Source organism: Oncorhynchus keta, chromosome 1, assembly GCF_023373465.1.
Source record: "Oncorhynchus keta strain PuntledgeMale-10-30-2019 chromosome 1, Oket_V2, whole genome shotgun sequence".
NCBI lineage: Eukaryota > Metazoa > Chordata > Actinopteri > Salmoniformes > Salmonidae > Oncorhynchus > Oncorhynchus keta.
The window spans coordinates 90004866-90023545 of record NC_068421.1 but is presented as its reverse complement, the minus strand read 5'-3'; the positions used below and the strand labels follow the sequence as shown (position 1 = coordinate 90023545).

Below are 18680 nucleotides of genomic sequence, written 5' to 3'. Positions count from 1 at the left end.
CGGTAGCACCATATCTAGAGACAACACGGTAGCACCATATCTAGAGACAACACGGTAGCACCATATCTAGAAACAACACGGTAGCACCATATCTAGAGACAACACGGTAGCACCATATCTAGAGACAACACGGTAGCACCATATCTAGAAACAACACGGTAGCACCATATCTAGAGACAACACGGTAGCACCATATCTAGAGACAACACGGTAGCACCATGTCTAGAGACAACACGGTAGCACCATATCTAGAGACAACACGGCAGCACCATATCTAGAGACACGGTAGCACCATATCTAGAGACAACACGGTAGCACCATATCTAGAAACAACACGGTAGCACCATATCTAGAGACAACACGGTAGCACCATATCTAGAGACAACACGGTAGCACCATATCTAGAAACAACACGGTAGCACCATATCTAGAGACAACACGGTAGCACCATATCTAGAGACAACACGGTAGCACCATGTCTAGAGACAACACGGTAGCACCATATCTAGAAACAACACGGCAGCACCATATCTAGAGACACGGTAGCACCATATCTAGAGACAACACGGTAGCACCATATCTAGAGACAACACGGTAGCACCATATCTAGAGACAACACGGCAGCACCATATCTAGAGACAACACGGTAGCACCATATCTAGAGACAACACGGTAGCACCATATCTAGAAACAACACGGTAGCACCATATCTAGAAACAACACGGTAACACCATACATCTAGAAACAACACGGTAGCACCTGCTATCTAGAGACAACACGGCAGCACCATATCTAGAGACAACACGGTAGCACCATATCTAGAAACAACACGGTAGCACTATATCTAGTGACAACACGGTAGCACCATATCTAGAAACAACACGTATAAAGCACCATATCTAGAGGGACACGGTAGCACCATATCTAGGGACAACACGGTAGCAATATATCTAGAGACAACACGGCAGCACCATATCTAGAGACAACACGGTAGCACCATATCTAGAGACAACACGGTAGCACCATATCTAGTCTGACAACACGGCAGCACCATATCTAGAGACAACACGTCTGTCAGCACCATATCTAGAGACAACACCATAGCACCATATCTAGAAACAACACGGTAGCACCATATCTAGAAACAACACCATAGCACCATATCTAGAAACAACATGTAGCACCGTCTAGAAACAACACCAGCACCATATCTAGAAACAACATGTAGCACGTCTGTCTAGAAACAACACGGTAGCACCATATCTAGTCTGACAACACGGTAGCACCATATCTAGAGACAACACGGCAGCACCATATCTAGAGACAACACGGTAGCACCATATCTAGAGACAACACGGTAGCACCATATCTAGAGACAACACGGTAGCACCATATCTAGAGACAACATGGCAGCACCATATCTAGAGACAACACGGTAGCACCATATCTAGAGACAACACGGCAGCACCATATCTAGAGACAACACGGTAGCACCATATCTAGAAACACGGTAGCGCCATACAGAGATAACATGGTAACACCATACAGTCTATGGTAAAGACACACGCTAGCCAACTGCTTGTGCGTATCTCTGGTTCTTACCATGGCTATGCCAACATTGAGATGTTGGCCCTGGAGGAGTTTCTCCTTCTTCTAATGCTTTGTGTGTTGATGCAAGCACTAAAGGGGCTTCTATTATGGTATCGTGTACAAGCGTGTTAAAAGGTTGGTGTATAAATAGGAAAGTATAAAGCAGATAAATTAGAGGGAGGGAGGGAGGGAGGGAGGGAGGGAGGGAGGGAGGGGAATATATCAACCGTTCACTTTCATGTGCATGCAACCATATAGCGTATGTCTGTGTTAACACCATGTACCGTACGTCTGTCAACACCATGTACCGTACGTCTGTCAACACCATGTACCGTACGTCTGTCAACACCATGTACCGTACGTCTGTCAACACCATGTACCGTACGTCTGTCAACACCATGTACCGTACGTCTGTCAACACCATGTACCGTACGTCTGTCAACACCATGTACCGTACGTCTGTCAACACCATGTACCGTACGTTTGTCTGTCAACACCATGTACCGTACGTTTGTCTGTCAACACCATGTACCGTACGTTTGTCTGTCAACACCATGTACCGTACGTCTGTCAACACCATGTACCGTATGTGTCTGTCAACACCATGTACCGTACGTCTGTCAACACCATGTACCGTACGTCTGTCAACACCATGTACCGTCTGTCTGTCAACACCATGTACCGTATGTGTCTGTCAACACCATGTACCGTATGTGTCTGTCAACACCATGTACCGTACGTTTGTCTGTGTTAACACCATGTACCGTACGTCTGTCAACACCATGTACCGTACGTCTGTCAACACCATGTACCGTACGTTTGTCTGTCAACACCATGTACCGTACGTCTGTCAACACCATGTACCGTATGTGTCTGTCAACACCATGTACCGTACGTTTGTCTGTCAACACCATGTACCGTACGTCTGTCAACACCATGTACCGTACTGTCTGTCAACACCATGTACCGTACGTTTGTCTGTCAACACCATGTACCGTCAACACCATCTGTCAACACCATGTACCGTACGTCTGTCTACCGTGTCTGTCAACACCATGTACCGTACGTCTGTCAACACCATGTACCGTACGTCTGTCAACACCATGTACCGTACGTCTGTCAACACCATGTACCGTACGTCTGTCAACACCATGTACCGTACGTCTGTCAACACCATGTACCGTACGTTTGTCTGTCAACACCATGTACCGTACGTCTGTCAACACCATGTACCGTACGTCTGTCAACACCATGTACCGTACGTCTGTCAACACCATGTACCGTACGTCTGTCAACACCATGTACCGTACGTCTGTCAACACCATGTACCGTACGTCTGTCAACACCATGTACCGTACGTCTGTCAACACCATGTACCGTACGTTTGTCTGTCAACACCATGTACCGTACGTCTGTCAACACCATGTACCGTACGTCTGTCAACACCATGTACCGTACGTCTGTCAACACCATGTACCGTACGTCTGTCAACACCATGTACCGTACGTCTGTCAACACCATGTACCGTACGTTTGTCTGTCAACACCATGTACCGTACATCTGTCAACACCATGTACCGTACGTCTGTCAACACCATGTACCGTACGTTTGTCTGTGTTAACACCATGTACCGTACGTCTGTCAACACCATGTACCGTACGTTTGTCTGTCAACACCATGTACCGTACGTTTGTCTGTCAACACCATGTACCGTACGTTTGTCTGTCAACACCATGTACCGTACGTTTGTCTCTCAACACCATGTACCGTACGTCTGTCAACACCATGTACCGTACGTCTGTCAACACCATGTACCGTACGTTTGTCTGTGTCAACACCATGTACAGTGCGTTTGTCTGTCAACACCATGTACCGTACGTCTGTCAACACCATGTACCGTACGTTTGTCTGTCAACACCATGTACCGTACGTTTGTCTGTCAACACCATGTACCGTACGTTTGTCTGTCAACACCATGTACCGTACGTTTGTCTGTCAACACCATGTACCGTACGTTTGTCTGTCAACACCATGTACCGTACGTTTGTCTGTCAACACCATGTACCGTATGTTTGTCTGTCAACACCATGTACCGTACGTTAGTCTGTCAACACCATGTACCGTATGTGTCTGTCAACACCATGTACCGTATGTGTCTGTCAACACCATGTACCGTATGTGTCTGTCAACACCATGTACCGTACGTTTGTCTGTCAACACCATGTACCGTACGTTTGTCTGTCAACACCATGTACCGTACGTTTGTCTGTCAACACCATGTACCGTATGTTTGTCTGTCAACACCATGTACCGTATGTGTCTGTCAACACCATGTACCGTATGTGTCTGTCAACACCATGTACCGTATGTGTCTGTCAACACCATGTACCGTATGTGTCTGTCAACACCATGTACCGTATGTGTCTGTCAACACCATGTACCGTACGTCTGTCTGTCAACACCATGTACCGTATGTGTCTGTCAACACCATGTACCTGTCAACACCATGTACCTACGTTTGTCTGTCAACACCATGTACCGTACGTTTGTCTGTCAACACCATGTACCACATGTCAACACCATGTACGTCTGTCAACACCATGTACCGTATGTGTCTGTCAACACCATGTACCGTACGTTTGTCTGTCAACACCATGTACCATATGTGTCTGTCAACACCATGTACCGTACGTCTGTCTGTCAACACCATGTACCGTACGTTTGTCTGTCAACACCATGTACCGTATGTGTCTGTAAACATCATGTACCGTACGTTTGTCTGTCAACACCATGTACCGTACGTTTGTCTGTCAACACCATGTACCATATGTGTCTGTCAACACCATGTACCGTACGTTTGTCTGTCAACACCATGTACATATCTGCAGTGTCCTACCTTCATAGGGGAGATGTGTGCGTGGGAGACATATCCATGGACGTTCTCTATCTGAGACAGGTTTTTCTCCGCTACCTGGACCAGCTCTGGCCGTCCCTCCCCCCTGCCCTCTCTCTCTCCCCTGCCGAGGTGGTACCCATCCAGGGTTCCCCCTCCATGGTGGCTGCGGAGGGTCCCGTGATGGCTCCCTGGCAGCTCCCGCTCTCTGCCTCTCTCCTCCAGGCTGGGGTAGGGGTGCTGGGGACAGGCCTGAGACTGACCCTGGTCCTGCTGGGGGGTAGAACCATCCTCATCCTGAATCCTGTACTTCTGTAGAGGGAAGGTGGGGGAGAGGGAGAGGTTTGTTAGTTTTGAGGTCACGGTGGAAGAGGACTAAGCACTTCTAAATGGGCTTAGTGTCACTCAGAGAGAACTGTCTGAAGACCAAACAGACTGTGTGCCATCACACTGTGTGTGTTTGCGTGTGCGTGCGTGTGAATGCATTTATGCTATAGTGCGTGCATGTGTGTGCCTGCGTGTGTGTGTCTAGCTGTAGATCAGGCCAGGTGTTGGCCCGGCGTGGAATTAATAGCTTTAGGAGTGTGACCCATCGTTCCATGATGATATAGCCACAATAAATAACAATAACATAATGTTGCTGAGACATACACAGCATGATCACATCTTTCTTCCACTGTGACTCCTGCCTCTGACAACACAGACCCACCCAATCAACCAGCAGAGCACTGCTACAGGGCAGGACTTCAGGACGTTGTTAATCTGAGCCACTAGCAGAGCACTGCTACAGGGCAGGACTTCAGGACGTTGTTAATCTGAGCCACTAGCAGAGCACTGCTACAGGGCAGGACGTTGTTAATCTGAGCCACTAGCAGAGCACTGCTACAGGGCAGAGCGTTGTTAACTGCCACTGCAGTGCACTGCTGTGTGGGCAGGACGTTGTTAATCTGAGCCACTAGCAGAGCACTGCTACAGGGCATAACGTTGTTAATCTGAGCCACTAGCAGAGCACTGCTACAGGGCAGGACGTTGTTAATCTGAGCCACTAGCAGAGCACTGCTACAGGGCAGGACGTTGTTAATCTGAGCCACTAGCAGAGCACTGCTACAGGGCAGGGCAGGACGTTGTTAATCTGAGCCACTAGCAGAGCACTGCTAGAGGGCAGGACGTTGTTAATCTGAGCTAGCAGAGCACTACAGGGCAGGCGTTGTTAATCTGAGCAGAGCACTGCTACAGGGCAGGACGTTGTTAATCTGAGCCACTAGCAGAGCACTGCTACAGGGCAGGACGTTGTTAATCTGAGCCACTAGCAGAGCACTGCTACAGGGCAGGACGTTGTTAATCTGAGCCACTAGCAGAGCACTGCTACAGGGCAGGACGTTGTTAATCTGAGCCACTAGCAGAGCACTGCTACAGGGCAGGACGTTGTTAATCTGAGCCACTAGCAGAGCACTGCTACAGGGCAGGACGTTGTTAATCTGAGCCACTAGCAGAGCACTGCTACAGGGCAGGACGTTGTTAATCTGAGCCACTAGCAGAGCACTGCTACGTTGTTAATCTGAGCCACTAGCAGAGCACTGCTACAGGGCAGGACGTTGTTAATCTGAGCCACTAGCAGAGCACTGCTACAGGGCAGGACGTTGTTAATCTGAGCCACTAGCAGAGCACTGCTACAGGGCAGGACGTTGTTAATCTGAGCCACTAGCAGAGCACTGCTACAGGGCAGGACGTTGTTAATCTGAGCCACTAGCAGAGCACTGCTACAGGGCAGGACGTTGTTAATCTGAGCCACTAGCAGAGCACTGCTACAGGGCAGGACGTTGTTAATCTGAGCCACTAGCAGAGCACTGCTACAGGGCAGGACGTCAGGACGTTGTTAATCTGAGCCACTAGCAGAGCACTGCTACAGGGCAGGACTTCAGGACGTTGTTAATCTGAGCCACTAGCAGAGCACTGCTACAGGGCAGGACGTTGTTAATCTGAGCCACTAGCAGAGCACTGCTACAGGGCAGGACGTTGTTAATCTGAGCCACTAGCAGAGCACTGCTACAGGGCAGGACGTCAGGACGTTGTTAATCTGAGCCACTAGCAGAGCACTGCTACAGGGCAGGACTTCAGGACGTTGTTAATCTGAGCCACTAGCAGAGCACTGCTACAGGGCAGGACGTTGTTAATCTGAGCCACTAGCAGAGCACTGCTACAGGGCAGGACGTTGTTAATCTGAGCAACTAGCAGAGCACTGCTACAGGGCAGGACGTTGTTAATCTGAGCCACTAGCAGAGCACTGCTACAGGGCAGGACATTGTTAATCTGAGCCACTAGCAGAGCACTGCTACAGGGCAGGACGTTGTTAATCTGAGCCACTAGCAGAGCACTGCTACAGGGCAGGACGTTGTTAATCTGAGCCACTAGCAGAGCACTGCTACAGGGCAGGACGTTGTTAATCTGAGCCACTAGCAGAGCACTGCTACAGGGCAGGACGTCAGGACGTTGTTAATCTGAGCCACTAGCAGAGCACTGCTACAGGGCAGGACTTCAGGACGTTGTTAAGATGAGCCACTAGCAGAGCACTGCAAGCTGTGGGAGTGGACTGGACTGGTTTGAAGAACCCTGGCTTGCTGTGGGAGTGGACTGGTTTGAAGAACCCTGGCTTGCTGTGGGAGTGGACTGGTTTGACGAACCCTGGCCTCCTTTGGGAGTGGACTGGACTGGTTTGACGAACCCTGGCTTTCTGTGGGAGTGGACTGGACTGGTTTGAAGAACCCTGGCTTGCTGTGGGAGTGGACTAGACTGGTTTGAAGAACCCTGGCTTGCTGTGGGAGTGGACTGGACTGGTTTGAAGAACCCTGGCTTGCTGTGGGAGTGGACTGGTTTGAAGTACCCTGGCTTGCTGTGGGAGTGGACTGGTTTGAAGAACCCTGGCTTGCTGTGGGACTAGACTGGTTTGAAGAACCCTGGCTTGCTGTGGGACTAGACTGGTTTGAAGAACCCTGGCTTGCTGTGGGACTGGACTAGACTGGTTTGAAGAACCCTGGCTTGCTGTGGGACTGGACTAGACTGGTTTGAAGAACCCTGGCTTGCTGTGGGAGTGGACTAGACTGGTTTGAAGAACCCTGGCTTGCTGTGGGAGTGGACTAGACTGGTTTGAAGAACCCTGGCTTGCTGTGGGACTGGACTAGACTGGTTTGAAGAACCCTGGCTTGCTGTGGGACTGGACTAGACTGGTTTGAAGAACCCTGGCTTGCTGTGGGACTGGACTAGACTGGTTTGAAGAACCCTGGCTTGCTGTGGGAGTGGACTAGACTGGTTTGAAGAACCCTGGCTTGCTGTGGGAGTGGACTAGACTGGTTTGAAGAACCCTGGCTTGCTGTGGGAGTGGACTGGTTTGAAGAACCCTGGCTTGCTGTGGGAGTGGACTGGTTTGAAGAACCCTGGCTTGCTGTGGGAGTGGACTGGTTTGAAGAACCCTGGCTTGCTGTGGGAGTGGACTGGTTTGAAGAACCCTGGCTTGCTGTGGGAGTGGACTGGTTTGAAGAACCCTGGCTTGCTGTGGGAGTGGACTGGTTTGAAGAACCCTGGCTTGCTGTGGGAGTGGACTGGTTTGAAGAACCCTGGCTTGCTGTGGGAGTGGACTGGTTTGAAGAACCCTGGCTTGCTGTGGGAGTGGACTGGTTTGAAGAACCCTGGCTTGCTGTGGGAGTGGACTGGTTTGAAGAACCCTGGCTTGCTGTGGGAGTGGACTGGTTTGAAGAACCCTGGCTTGCTGTGGGAGTGGACTGGACTGGTTTGAAGAACCCTGATTGCTGTGGGAGTGGACTGGACTGGTTTGAAGAACCCTGGCTTGCTGTGGGAGTGGACTGGACTGGTTTGAAGAACCCTGATTGCTGTGGGAGTGGACTGGACTGGTTTGAAGAACCCTGATTGCTGTGGGAGTGGACTGGACTGGTTTGAAGAACCCTGGCTTGCTGTGGGAGTGGAGTGGTTTGAAGAACCCTGGCTTGCTGTGGGAGTGGAGTGGTTTGAAGAACCCTGGCTTGCTGTGGGAGTGGACTGGTTTGAAGAACCCTGGCTTGCTGTGGGAGTGGACTGGACTGGTTTGAAGAACCCTGGCTTGCTGTGGGAGTGGACTGGACTGGTTTGAAGAACCCTGGCTTGCTGTGGGAGTGGACTGGACTGGTTTGAAGAACCCTGGCTTGCTGTGGGAGTGGACCGGACTGGTTTGAAGAACCCTGATTGCTGTGGGAGTGGACTGGACTGGTTTGAAGAACCCTGGCTTGCTGTGGGAGTGGACTGGACTGGTTTGAAGAACCCTGATTGCTGTGGGAGTGGACTGGACTGGTTTGAAGAACCCTGATTGCTGTGGGAGTGGACTGGACTGGTTTGAAGAACCCTGATTGCTGTGGGAGTGGACTGGAAGAGCCGCCGCATCTCTTAAGGCATTTAGCTGAAAGAGAAAGAAGGAAGTATTCTAACTCCTTTCTAATGTGAGTCTGCAGGCGTAGCTGAATGAGGACACTGGCTGTCCCCAAGGAGAGAAGAAGAGAGAATATGAGCGCAAAGAGAGGGAGAGAAGAAGAAGAGACAAAAGGTGGAAATGGAGAAAAAAAAACACAAGTGGAGAGAGGGAGAAGAGAGGAGGACCTCCCGAAATAAACCTGATGATACAGGTACTGTAGGTGTGTCCTCACAAGACCACACCCTCCCTCTCCTCCCCCTTTCTCTCTCTACCTCCCTCTCCATTCCCTCTCTCCCTCCCTTCCTCCCTCTCCCCCTCCCCCTCTCCCTCCCTTCCTCCCTCTCCGTCCCTCCCTCGCTCTCTCCGTCCCTCCCTCGCTCTCTCCGTCCCTCCCTCGCTCTCTCCGTCCCTCCCTCGCTCTCTCCGTCCCTCCCTCGCTCTCTCCGTCCCTCCCTCGCTCTCGCCGTCCCTCCCTCGCTCTCGCCGTCCCTCCCTCGCTCTCGCCGTCCCTCCCTCGCTCTCTCCGTCCCTCCCTCGCTCTCTCCGTCCCTCCCTCGCTCTCTCCGTCCCTCCCTCGCTCTCTCCGTCCCTCCCTCGCTCTCGCCGTCCCTCCCTCGCTCTCTCCGTCCCTCCCTCGCTCTCTCCGTCCCTCCCTCGCTCTCTCCGTCCCTCCCTCGCTCTCTCCGTCCCTCCCTCGCTCTCTCCGTCCCTCCCTCTCTTTCTCTCCCTGGGCCATCACACTGACACCAATTTGCAAAGTTCTCCAGTGAAACCAGGCTGGGGAGGGTACTGGTGTTGGGCTGCTCAACACACTAACAGTTTTCAACATCCCTGCTTTACATCCATCTTTTAACACCTTGGAGAAACATGTGAACAATGCTCCAGGAACAATGGAAGAATCAGCAACTCGTGACACACATACAGTCTAAGCTAGTCAGTTTACAGCTGCTGTGCCAACTCAGCTGCCAGCCTCAGGGAGTATATGCCACCCCATCTCTCATCACCGGCCATACTGCGGTTTGTCCACTCTGTCTGACCTTTAACCTCCGGACCCTCTCAGAAGGCTGCTCTGGCTTCTTGAGGGTCAAGGGGTCAGCAAAGGGCGATCAACACCAACTGTGCTAGACCGACCACAGTCACAGAGACACAGTTACTGTACAAATTATCTGCGCACAATCAGACCACTTTTGGCAATTTAAAATAAAAAGACGCCGTTAGAGCAAAGAGATGGAGGAAGTAGAAGTATTGTGTCAGGATTAACTCCCTGTGTCGACCCGATACAGTTTCCTCTTCTCCCGGTCGTGGAAGTCACACAAATAAGACACTAATCTGGTTTAGAGCAGAGGCCCCTATGTGTTCACACACACCACAAAGACACAATACGGCCAGTTCTGTCTGTAGTTCTGTATGCCTGTCTGTAGTTCTGTATGCCTGTAGGTCTGTCTGTAGTTCTGTATGCCTGTCTGTAGTTCTGTATGCCTGTAGGTCTGTCTGTAGTTCTGTATGCCTGTAGGTCTGTCTGTAGTTCTGTATGCCTGTAGGTCTGTCTGTAGTTCTGTATGCCTGTAGGTCTGTCTGTAGTTCTGTATGCCTGTAGGTCTGTCTGTAGTTCTGTATGCCTGTAGGTCTGTCTGTAGTTCTGTATGCCTGTAGGTCCGTCTGTAGTTCTGCATGCATGTAGGTCTGTCTGTGGTTATATAGGTCTGTAGTTCTATATCCCTGTAGATCTGTCTGTAGTGCTGTCTGTCTGTAGTTCTATATCCCTGTAGATCTGTCTGTAGTGCTGTCTGTCTGTAGTTCTGTATGCCTGTAGGTCCGTCTGTAGTTCTGCATGCATGTAGGTCTGTCTGTGGTTATATAGGTCTGTAGTTCTATATCCCTGTAGATCAGTCTGTAGTGCTGTCTGTCTGTAGTTCTATATCCCTGTAGATCTGTCTGTAGTGCTGTCTGTCTGTAGTTCTATATCCCTGTAGATCTGTCTGTAGTGCTGTCTGTCTGTAGTTCTGTATACATGTAGGTCTGTCTGTGGTTCTATATGCCTGTAGGTCTGTCTGTGGTTCTATATGCCTGTAGGTCTGTCTGTGGTTCTATATCCCTGTAGATCTGTCTGTAGTGCTGTCTGTCTGTAGTTCTGTATCCCTGTAGGTCTGTCTGTAGTTCTGTATACATGTAGGTCTGTCTGTGGTTCTATATGCCTGTAGGTCTGTCTGTGGTTCTATATGCCTGTAGGTCTGTCTGTGGTTCTATATGCCTGTAGGTCTGTCTGTGGTTCTATATGCCTGTAGGTCTGTCTGTGGTTCTATATGCCTGTAGGTCTGTCTGTAGTTCTATATGCCTGTAGGTCTGTCTGTGGTTCTATATGCCTGTAGGTCTGTCTGTGGTTCTATATGCCTGTAGGTCTGTCTGTGGTTCTATATGCCTGTAGGTCTGTCTGTAGTGCTGTCTGTCTAGTTCTGTATACCTGTAGGTCTGTCTGTGGTTCTATATGCCTGTAGGTCTGTCTGTGGTTCTATATGCCTGTAGGTCTGTCTGTGGTTCTATATGCCTGTAGGTCTGTCTGTGGTTCTATATGCCTGTAGGTCTGTCTGTGGTTCTATATGCCTGTAGGTCTGTCTGTAGTTCTGTATACATGTAGGTCTGTCTGTGGTTCTATATGCCTGTAGGTCTATATCCCTGTAGATCTGTCTGTAGTGCTGTCTGTCTGTGGTTCTATATGCCTGTAGGTCTGTCTGTAGTGCTGTCTGTCTGTAGTTCTGTATACATGTAGGTCTGTCTGTGGTTCTATATGCCTGTAGGTCTGTCTGTAGTGCTGTCTGTCTGTAGTTCTGTATACATGTAGGTCTGTCTGTGGTTCTATATGCCTGTAGGTCTGTCTGTGGTTCTATATGCCTGTAGGTCTGTCTGTAGTTCTGTATGCCTGTAGGTCTGTCTGTGGTTCTATATGCCTGTAGGTCTGTCTGTAGTGCTGTCTGTCTGTAGTTCTGTATACATGTAGGTCTGTCTGTGGTTCTATATGCCTGTAGGTCTGTCTGTAGTTCTGTATACATGTAGGTCTGTCTGTGGTTCTATATGCCTGTAGGTCTGTCTGTAGTGCTGTCTGTCTGTAGTTCTGTATACATGTAGGTCTGTCTGTGGTTCTATATGCCTGTAGGTCTGTCTGTGGTTCTATATGCCTGTAGGTCTGTCTGTGGTTCTATATGCCTGTAGGTCTGTCTGTAGTGCTGTCTGTCTGTGGTTCTGTATCCCTGTAGGTCTGTCTGTAGTGCTGTCTGTCTGTAGTTCTGTATACATGTAGGTCTGTCTGTGGTTCTATATGCCTGTAGGTCTGTCTGTAGTGCTGTCTGTCTGTAGTTCTGTATACATGTAGGTCTGTCTGTGGTTCTATATGCCTGTAGGTCTGTCTGTGGTTCTATATGCCTGTAGGTCTGTCTGTGGTTCTGTATGCCTGTAGGTCTGTCTGTGGTTCTATATGCCTGTAGGTCTGTAGGTCTGCAGGTCTGTAGGTCTGTCTGTGGTTCTATATGCCTGTAGGTCTGTCTGTGGTTCTATATGCCTGTAGGTCTGTCTGTGGTTCTATATGCCTGTAGGTCTGTAGGTCTGTCTGTGGTTCTATATGCCTGTAGGTCTGTCTGTGGTTCTATATGCCTGTAGGCCTGTAGGTCTGTCTGTGGTTCTATATGCCTGTAGGTCTGTCTGTGGTTCTATATGCCTGTAGGTCTGTCTGTGGTTCTATATGCCTGTAGGTCTGTAGGTCTGTCTGTGGTTCTATATGCCTGTAGGTCTGTCTGTGGTTCTATATGCCTGTAGGTCTGTAGGTCTGTCTGTGGTTCTATATGCCTGTAGGTCTGTCTGTGGTTATATATGCCTGTAGGTCTGTAGGTCTGTCTGTGGTTATATATGCCTGTAGGTCTGTCTGTGGTTCTATATGCCTGTAGGTCTGTAGGTCTGTCTGTGGTTCTATATGCCTGTAGGTCTGTAGGTCTGTAGGTCTGTCTGTGGTTCTATATGCCTGTAGGTCTGTAGGTCTGTCTGTGGTTCTATATGCCTGTAGGTCTGTAGGTCTGTCTGTGGTTCTATATGCCTGTAGGTCTGTCTGTGGTTATATATGCCTGTAGGTCTGTCTGTGGTTCTATATGCCTGTAGGTCTGTCTGTGGTTATATATGCCTGTAGGTCTGTAGGTCTGTCTGTGGTTATATATGCCTGTAGGTCTGTAGGTCTGTAGGTCTGTCTGTGGTTCTATATGCCTGTAGGTCTGTAGGTCTGTCTGTGGTTCTATATGCCTGTAGGTCTGTCTGTGGTTCTATATGCCTGTAGGTCTGTAGGTCTGCAGGTCCCGGATGTTAAATGACTTTGAGGATCTAATGGGAATGTGTGTGTGCAGCTGAGCTGTGTACAGTCAAAGTCTCTTGCTCATAGGGTATGCTTCATCTTCATAACAGACAGACTGGTCCTAGTAGCTTTGAGATATTATTTTATTTTGGTTAGATTCCATGGCAGGTTTTAGACTGTACCTCTGTGAGTGAGTGAGTGAGTGAGTGAGTGAGTGAGTGAGTGAGTGAGTGAGTGAGTGAGTGAGTGAGTGAGTGAGTGAGTGAGTTCATGTGTGTGTCCCTCTCTCACGGACTAGCGTTACCTCATGGGTGATTTCAGAATGCTCATGGTCTTAGGCTAGGATGACATGAGATGGGGAAAGAGGGGGCGGGGGATACCTAGTCAGTTTTACAACTGAATGCATTCAACTGAAATACCGCAGGTGAAGAAGCAGGGTGTGGTTGTCCTACGCTGGTGTGGTTACACGTGGGCTACAGTTGTGATGCTAGTCAGACGTACAGCCAAATTCTCTAAAACGACTTATGGTAAAAAATCTAATAAAATAGAACATTAAATTCTCTGGCAACAGCCTTGGTGGACATTCCTGCAGTCAGCATGCCGATTCTCTGGCAACAGCCCTGGTGGACATTCCTGCAGTCAGCATGCCGATTCTCTGGCAGCAGCCCTGGTGGACATTCCTGCAGTCAGCATGCCGATACTCTGGCAACAGCCCTGGTGGACATTCCTGCAGTCAGCATGCCGATTCTCTGGCAACAGCCCTGGTGGACATTCCTGCAGTCAGCATGCCGATTCTCTGGCAACAGCCCTGGTGGACATTCCTGCAGTCAGCATGCCGATTCTCTGGCAACAGCCCTGGTGGACATTCCTGCAGTCAGCATGCCGATTCTCTGGCAACAGCCCTGGTGGACATTCCTGCAGTCAGCATGCCGATTCTCTGGCAACAGCCCTGGTGGACATTCCTGCAGTCAGCATGCCGATTCTCTGGCAGCAGCCCTGGTGGACATTCCTGCAGTCAGCATGCCGATTCTCTGGCAACAGCCCTGGTGGACATTCCTGCAGTCAGCATGCCGATTCTCTGGCAACAGCCCTGGTGGACATTCCTGCAGTCAGCATGCCGATTCTCTGGCAACAGCCCTGGTGGACATTCCTGCAGTCAGCATGCCGATTCTCTGGCAACAGCCCTGGTGGACATTCCTGCAGTCAGCATGCCGATTCTCTGGCAACAGCCCTGGTGGACATTCCTGCAGTCAGCATACCAATTGAACACTCCCTCAAAACGTAAGACTTCTGTGGCGTTGTGTTGTGACAAAACTGCACATTTTAGAGTGGTATTTTATTGTCCCCAGCACAAGGTGCACCTGTTCAACGACCCTGCTGTTTAATCATCTTCTTGATGTGCCACACCTGTCATGTGGATGGATTATCTTGGTAAAAGGAGGAACGCTCACTAACAGGGATGTAAACACATTTGTGCACAACATTTGAGAACATTTCTGGGATCTTTAATTTCAGCACATGAAACATACGATCAAAACGTTCCATGTTGCGTTTCTATTTTTGTTTCCATATAAACATGCTAGCCTATTAGCCACGTTATGACTGACTGGTGATCGTTGTACATGCTAGCCTATTAGCCACGTTATGACTGACTGGTGATCGTTGCACATGCTAGCCTATTAGCCACATTATGACTGACTGGTGATCGTTGCACATGCTAGCCTATTAGCCACGTTATGACTGACTGGTGATCGTTGCACATGATAGCCTGTTAGCCACGTTATGACTGACTGGTGATCGTTGCACATGCTAGCCTATTAGCCACGTTATGACTGACTGGTGATCGTTGCACATGCTAGCCTATTAGCCACGTTATGACTGACTGGTGATCGTTGCACATGCTAGCCTGTTAGCCACGTTATGACTGACTGGTGATCGTTGCACATGCTAGCCTATTAGCCACGTTATGACTGACTGGTGATCGTTGCACATGCTAGCCTATTAGCCACGTTATGACTGACTGGTGATCATTGCACATGCTAGCCTATTAGCCACGTTATGACTGACTGGTGATCGTTGCAGTTGCTAGTCTGATTGTATTGACATTCCCAGCCTTAGTTACATTCGCCTGTTTTTGTCCAAAAATATTGAGTCCTTGATACTAAAACAATGCATACCGAATGGAGGCAGAAAACGATGTACCAAGCCAGCTGTGATTTACAACCTGATCTCAATACTTTTGGGGACTACCAAGAAATGTATTGGTGAATTATATTAATCGTTGAACTGCATCCATCTATTCTGCCAACATTGCCTTAGTGTACGTCATGGGACGTTGAGTCACATAGAAACTATTTTTAAACCACTTAGAAAGTTGGTTTTAAAGCATAAACTGGGAACTTTATATTTTTGAGTGATATGATTGTCTGTTTCATATCGGCAAAGAAGATAAAACGCTGTCGGTTCCACTTTAAATATATAAGAGAGAAAAAAGACTGCACGCAAACAAACCTGACGAGTCATTTAGACAAATCAAACGGAATGAGATATATATTAATGTATGTTATGAATCTATTCGTAAAGTATTCAGACCCCTTGACTTTTTCAACATTTTTGTAAACTTTTTTCCCTTGATCAATCCACACACAATACCCCATAATGACATCACAATACCCCCTAATGACATCACAATACCCCATAATGACATCACAATACCCCATAATGACATCACAATACGCCATAATGACATCACAATACCCCATAATGACATCACAATACGCCATAATGACGTCACAATACCCCCGAATGACATCACAATAGCCCCTAATGACATCACAATACCCCCTAATGATAAAACACAGGTTTTTAGAAATGTTTGCAAATAAAACATAAATAAAACAATATCACAATTACAGAAGTATTCAGACCCTTTACTCAGTACTTTGTTGAAGCACCTTTGGCAGTGATTACAGCATTGAGTCTTCTTGGGTATGACGCTACAAGCTTGGCACACCTGTATTTGGACATTTTTTGTCACCCTTCTACAGATCCCCAGATCTGTGCCTCGACACAATCCCGTCTCCGAGCGCTACGGACAATTCCTTCAACCTCATGGCTTGATTTTTTGCTCAGACATGCACTGTCAACTGTGGGACCTTATATAGACAGGCATGTGCCTTTCCAAATCATGTCCAATCAATTGAATTTACGACAAGTGGAATCTAATCAAGTTGTAGGAACATCAAGGTTGATCAATGGAAACAGGATGCACCTGAGCTCAATGTCGAGTCTCATAGCAAAGGGTATTATGTAAATAAGTTCAGTTTATTTTTAATACATTCGCAAATAAATCGGAAAACCAGTTTTTTCTTTGTCATTATGGGGTATTGTGATGTCATTATGGGGTATTGTGATGTCATTATGGGGTATTGTGATGTCATTATGGGGTATTGTGATGTCATTATGGGGTATTGTGTGTAGATTGATGAGGGGAAAACCTATTTAATCCATTTTAGAATAAGGCTGTAACGTAACAAAATCTGGAAAAAGTCAAGGGGTCTGAATACTTTCCGAATGCACTGTAGGTCTTTAACCGAAAAAATACTATATATATATATATATTAATGTATGTTATGAATGTACCGTACCGTCTTTGAGAGATTTGATTGACAGAATTTTGAATTTCTGGGCCTTGATGATTTTTACCTGAACAAGGAGTCCCTCATCACCACCACCATTATGCTAGAGATGGCTACATACACACCTACATACCGTACCGGTCCCCAAGCAGGAGTGGACTTTGGCAGCGTGGGACAACCACCCACTCAGATGCTCTCGGGTTTTAGTAAACATTGACACCGACTCACTAAGCTGTGAGCGGGCTACAAACAGACATACCATTTCTATTCTGTCTTTTGTGAATCTGACTGGGTTTGTATTGGACGTGACCGGCTCATGCCAGGCAGTGTGACTGTGTGTGTAGCTACGGAAAGAAATTAGGCAGGGTGAGTGAGTGAGTGAGTGAGTGAGTGAGTGAGTGAGTGAGTGAGTGAGTGAGTGAGTGAGTGTGAGCTGAAGGGGGCATCCCATATCCAGGATGGTACAGAATTCTCTTTTCTCCTTCAATCTCCAGTCACAGCCCAAACCGTCCATCCCAGTCATGGCCCAATGACTCACAACCTCACACATCATGTCTGCTCTAGTCCTCCACTTTACTGCATGACACTGATTTACATAATAGCCTGAGCCTCCCAGTCAAACATGGGTGTATGCCTTGTGTACAACCATGGCCAGTATACAACGCCAGGCCTCAACCTACAGTACAGTACACGCAAATGACAGAAAACCGGAGAAAAAGTGAAGATGGATAGAGGAAGATGAGAGGATTAGCAGATGGATAAGAGAAAGATGAGAGGATTAGCAGATGGATAGAGGAAGATGAGAGGATTAGCAGATGGATAGAGAAAGATGAGAGGATTAGCAGATGGATAGAGAAAGATGAGAGGATTAGCAGATGGATAGAGGAAGATGAGAGGATTAGCAGATGGATAGAGAAAGATGAGAGGATTAGCAGATGGATAGAGAAAGATGAGAGGATTAGCAGATGGATAAGAGAAAGATGAGAGGATTAGCAGATGGATAGAGGAAGATGAGAGGATTAGCAGATGGATAAGAGAAAGATGAGAGGATTAGCAGATGGATAAGAGAAAGATGAGAGGATTAGCAGATGGATAGAGGAAGATGAGAGGATTAGCAGATGGATAAGAGAAAGATGAGGATTAGAAGATGGATAGAGAAAGATGAGAGGATTAGCAGATGGATAGAGAAAGATGAGAGGATTAGAAGATGAGAGGATTAGCAGATGGATAGAGAAAGATGAGAGGATTAGAAGATGAGAGGATTAGCAGATGGATAGAGAAAGATGAGGATTAGCAGATGGATAAGAGAAAGATGAGAGGATTAGCAGATGGATAGAGAAAGATGAGAGGATTAGCAGATGGATAGAGGAAGATGAGAGGATTAGCAGATGGATAAGAGAAAGATGAGAGGATTAGCAGATGGATAGAGAAAGATGAGAGGATTAGCAGATGGATAGAGGAAGATGAGAGGATTAGAAGATGAGAGGATTAGCAGATGGATAGAGAAAGATGAGAGGATTAGCAGATGGATAGAGAAAGATGAGAGGATTAGCAGATGGATAGAGAAAGAGAAGAGGATTAGAAGATGAGAGGATTAGCAGCATCTGTGTGAGGCTAATTACAGAAGCCCAGAGGCCAAAAGAGCAGTGCTCCCAGTCAGCCAATCAGTCAGTCAGTCAGTCCCTCCAAATGTGACAGCTCAGCTGCATATAACCACAGCTGTTTGATGTGGGTTAAAGATTGCCTGAGCAGTCAGAGTACTCAATATACAGA

At 48.1% G+C, this 18680-nt stretch overlaps 1 protein-coding gene across 14 annotated transcripts in view; it reads right to left on the bottom strand.

Moving 5' to 3' along the window:
- LOC118396031 (disks large homolog 1-like) overlaps nt 1-18680 on the bottom strand; it is a 356822-nt gene that overhangs the window by 218627 nt on the left and 119515 nt on the right. For all 14 annotated transcript variants that reach the window (XR_008065634.1, XR_008065635.1, XR_008065654.1 and 11 more), the window contains exon 4: nt 4487-4795. Coding sequence is in view for 2 of the 14 variants with exons in the window: in XM_052464722.1 (XP_052320682.1) it covers nt 4487-4795 (309 nt within the window). In the remaining 12 variants the exon portion in view is untranslated. The remainder of the gene's footprint in view (nt 1-4486; nt 4796-18680) is intronic.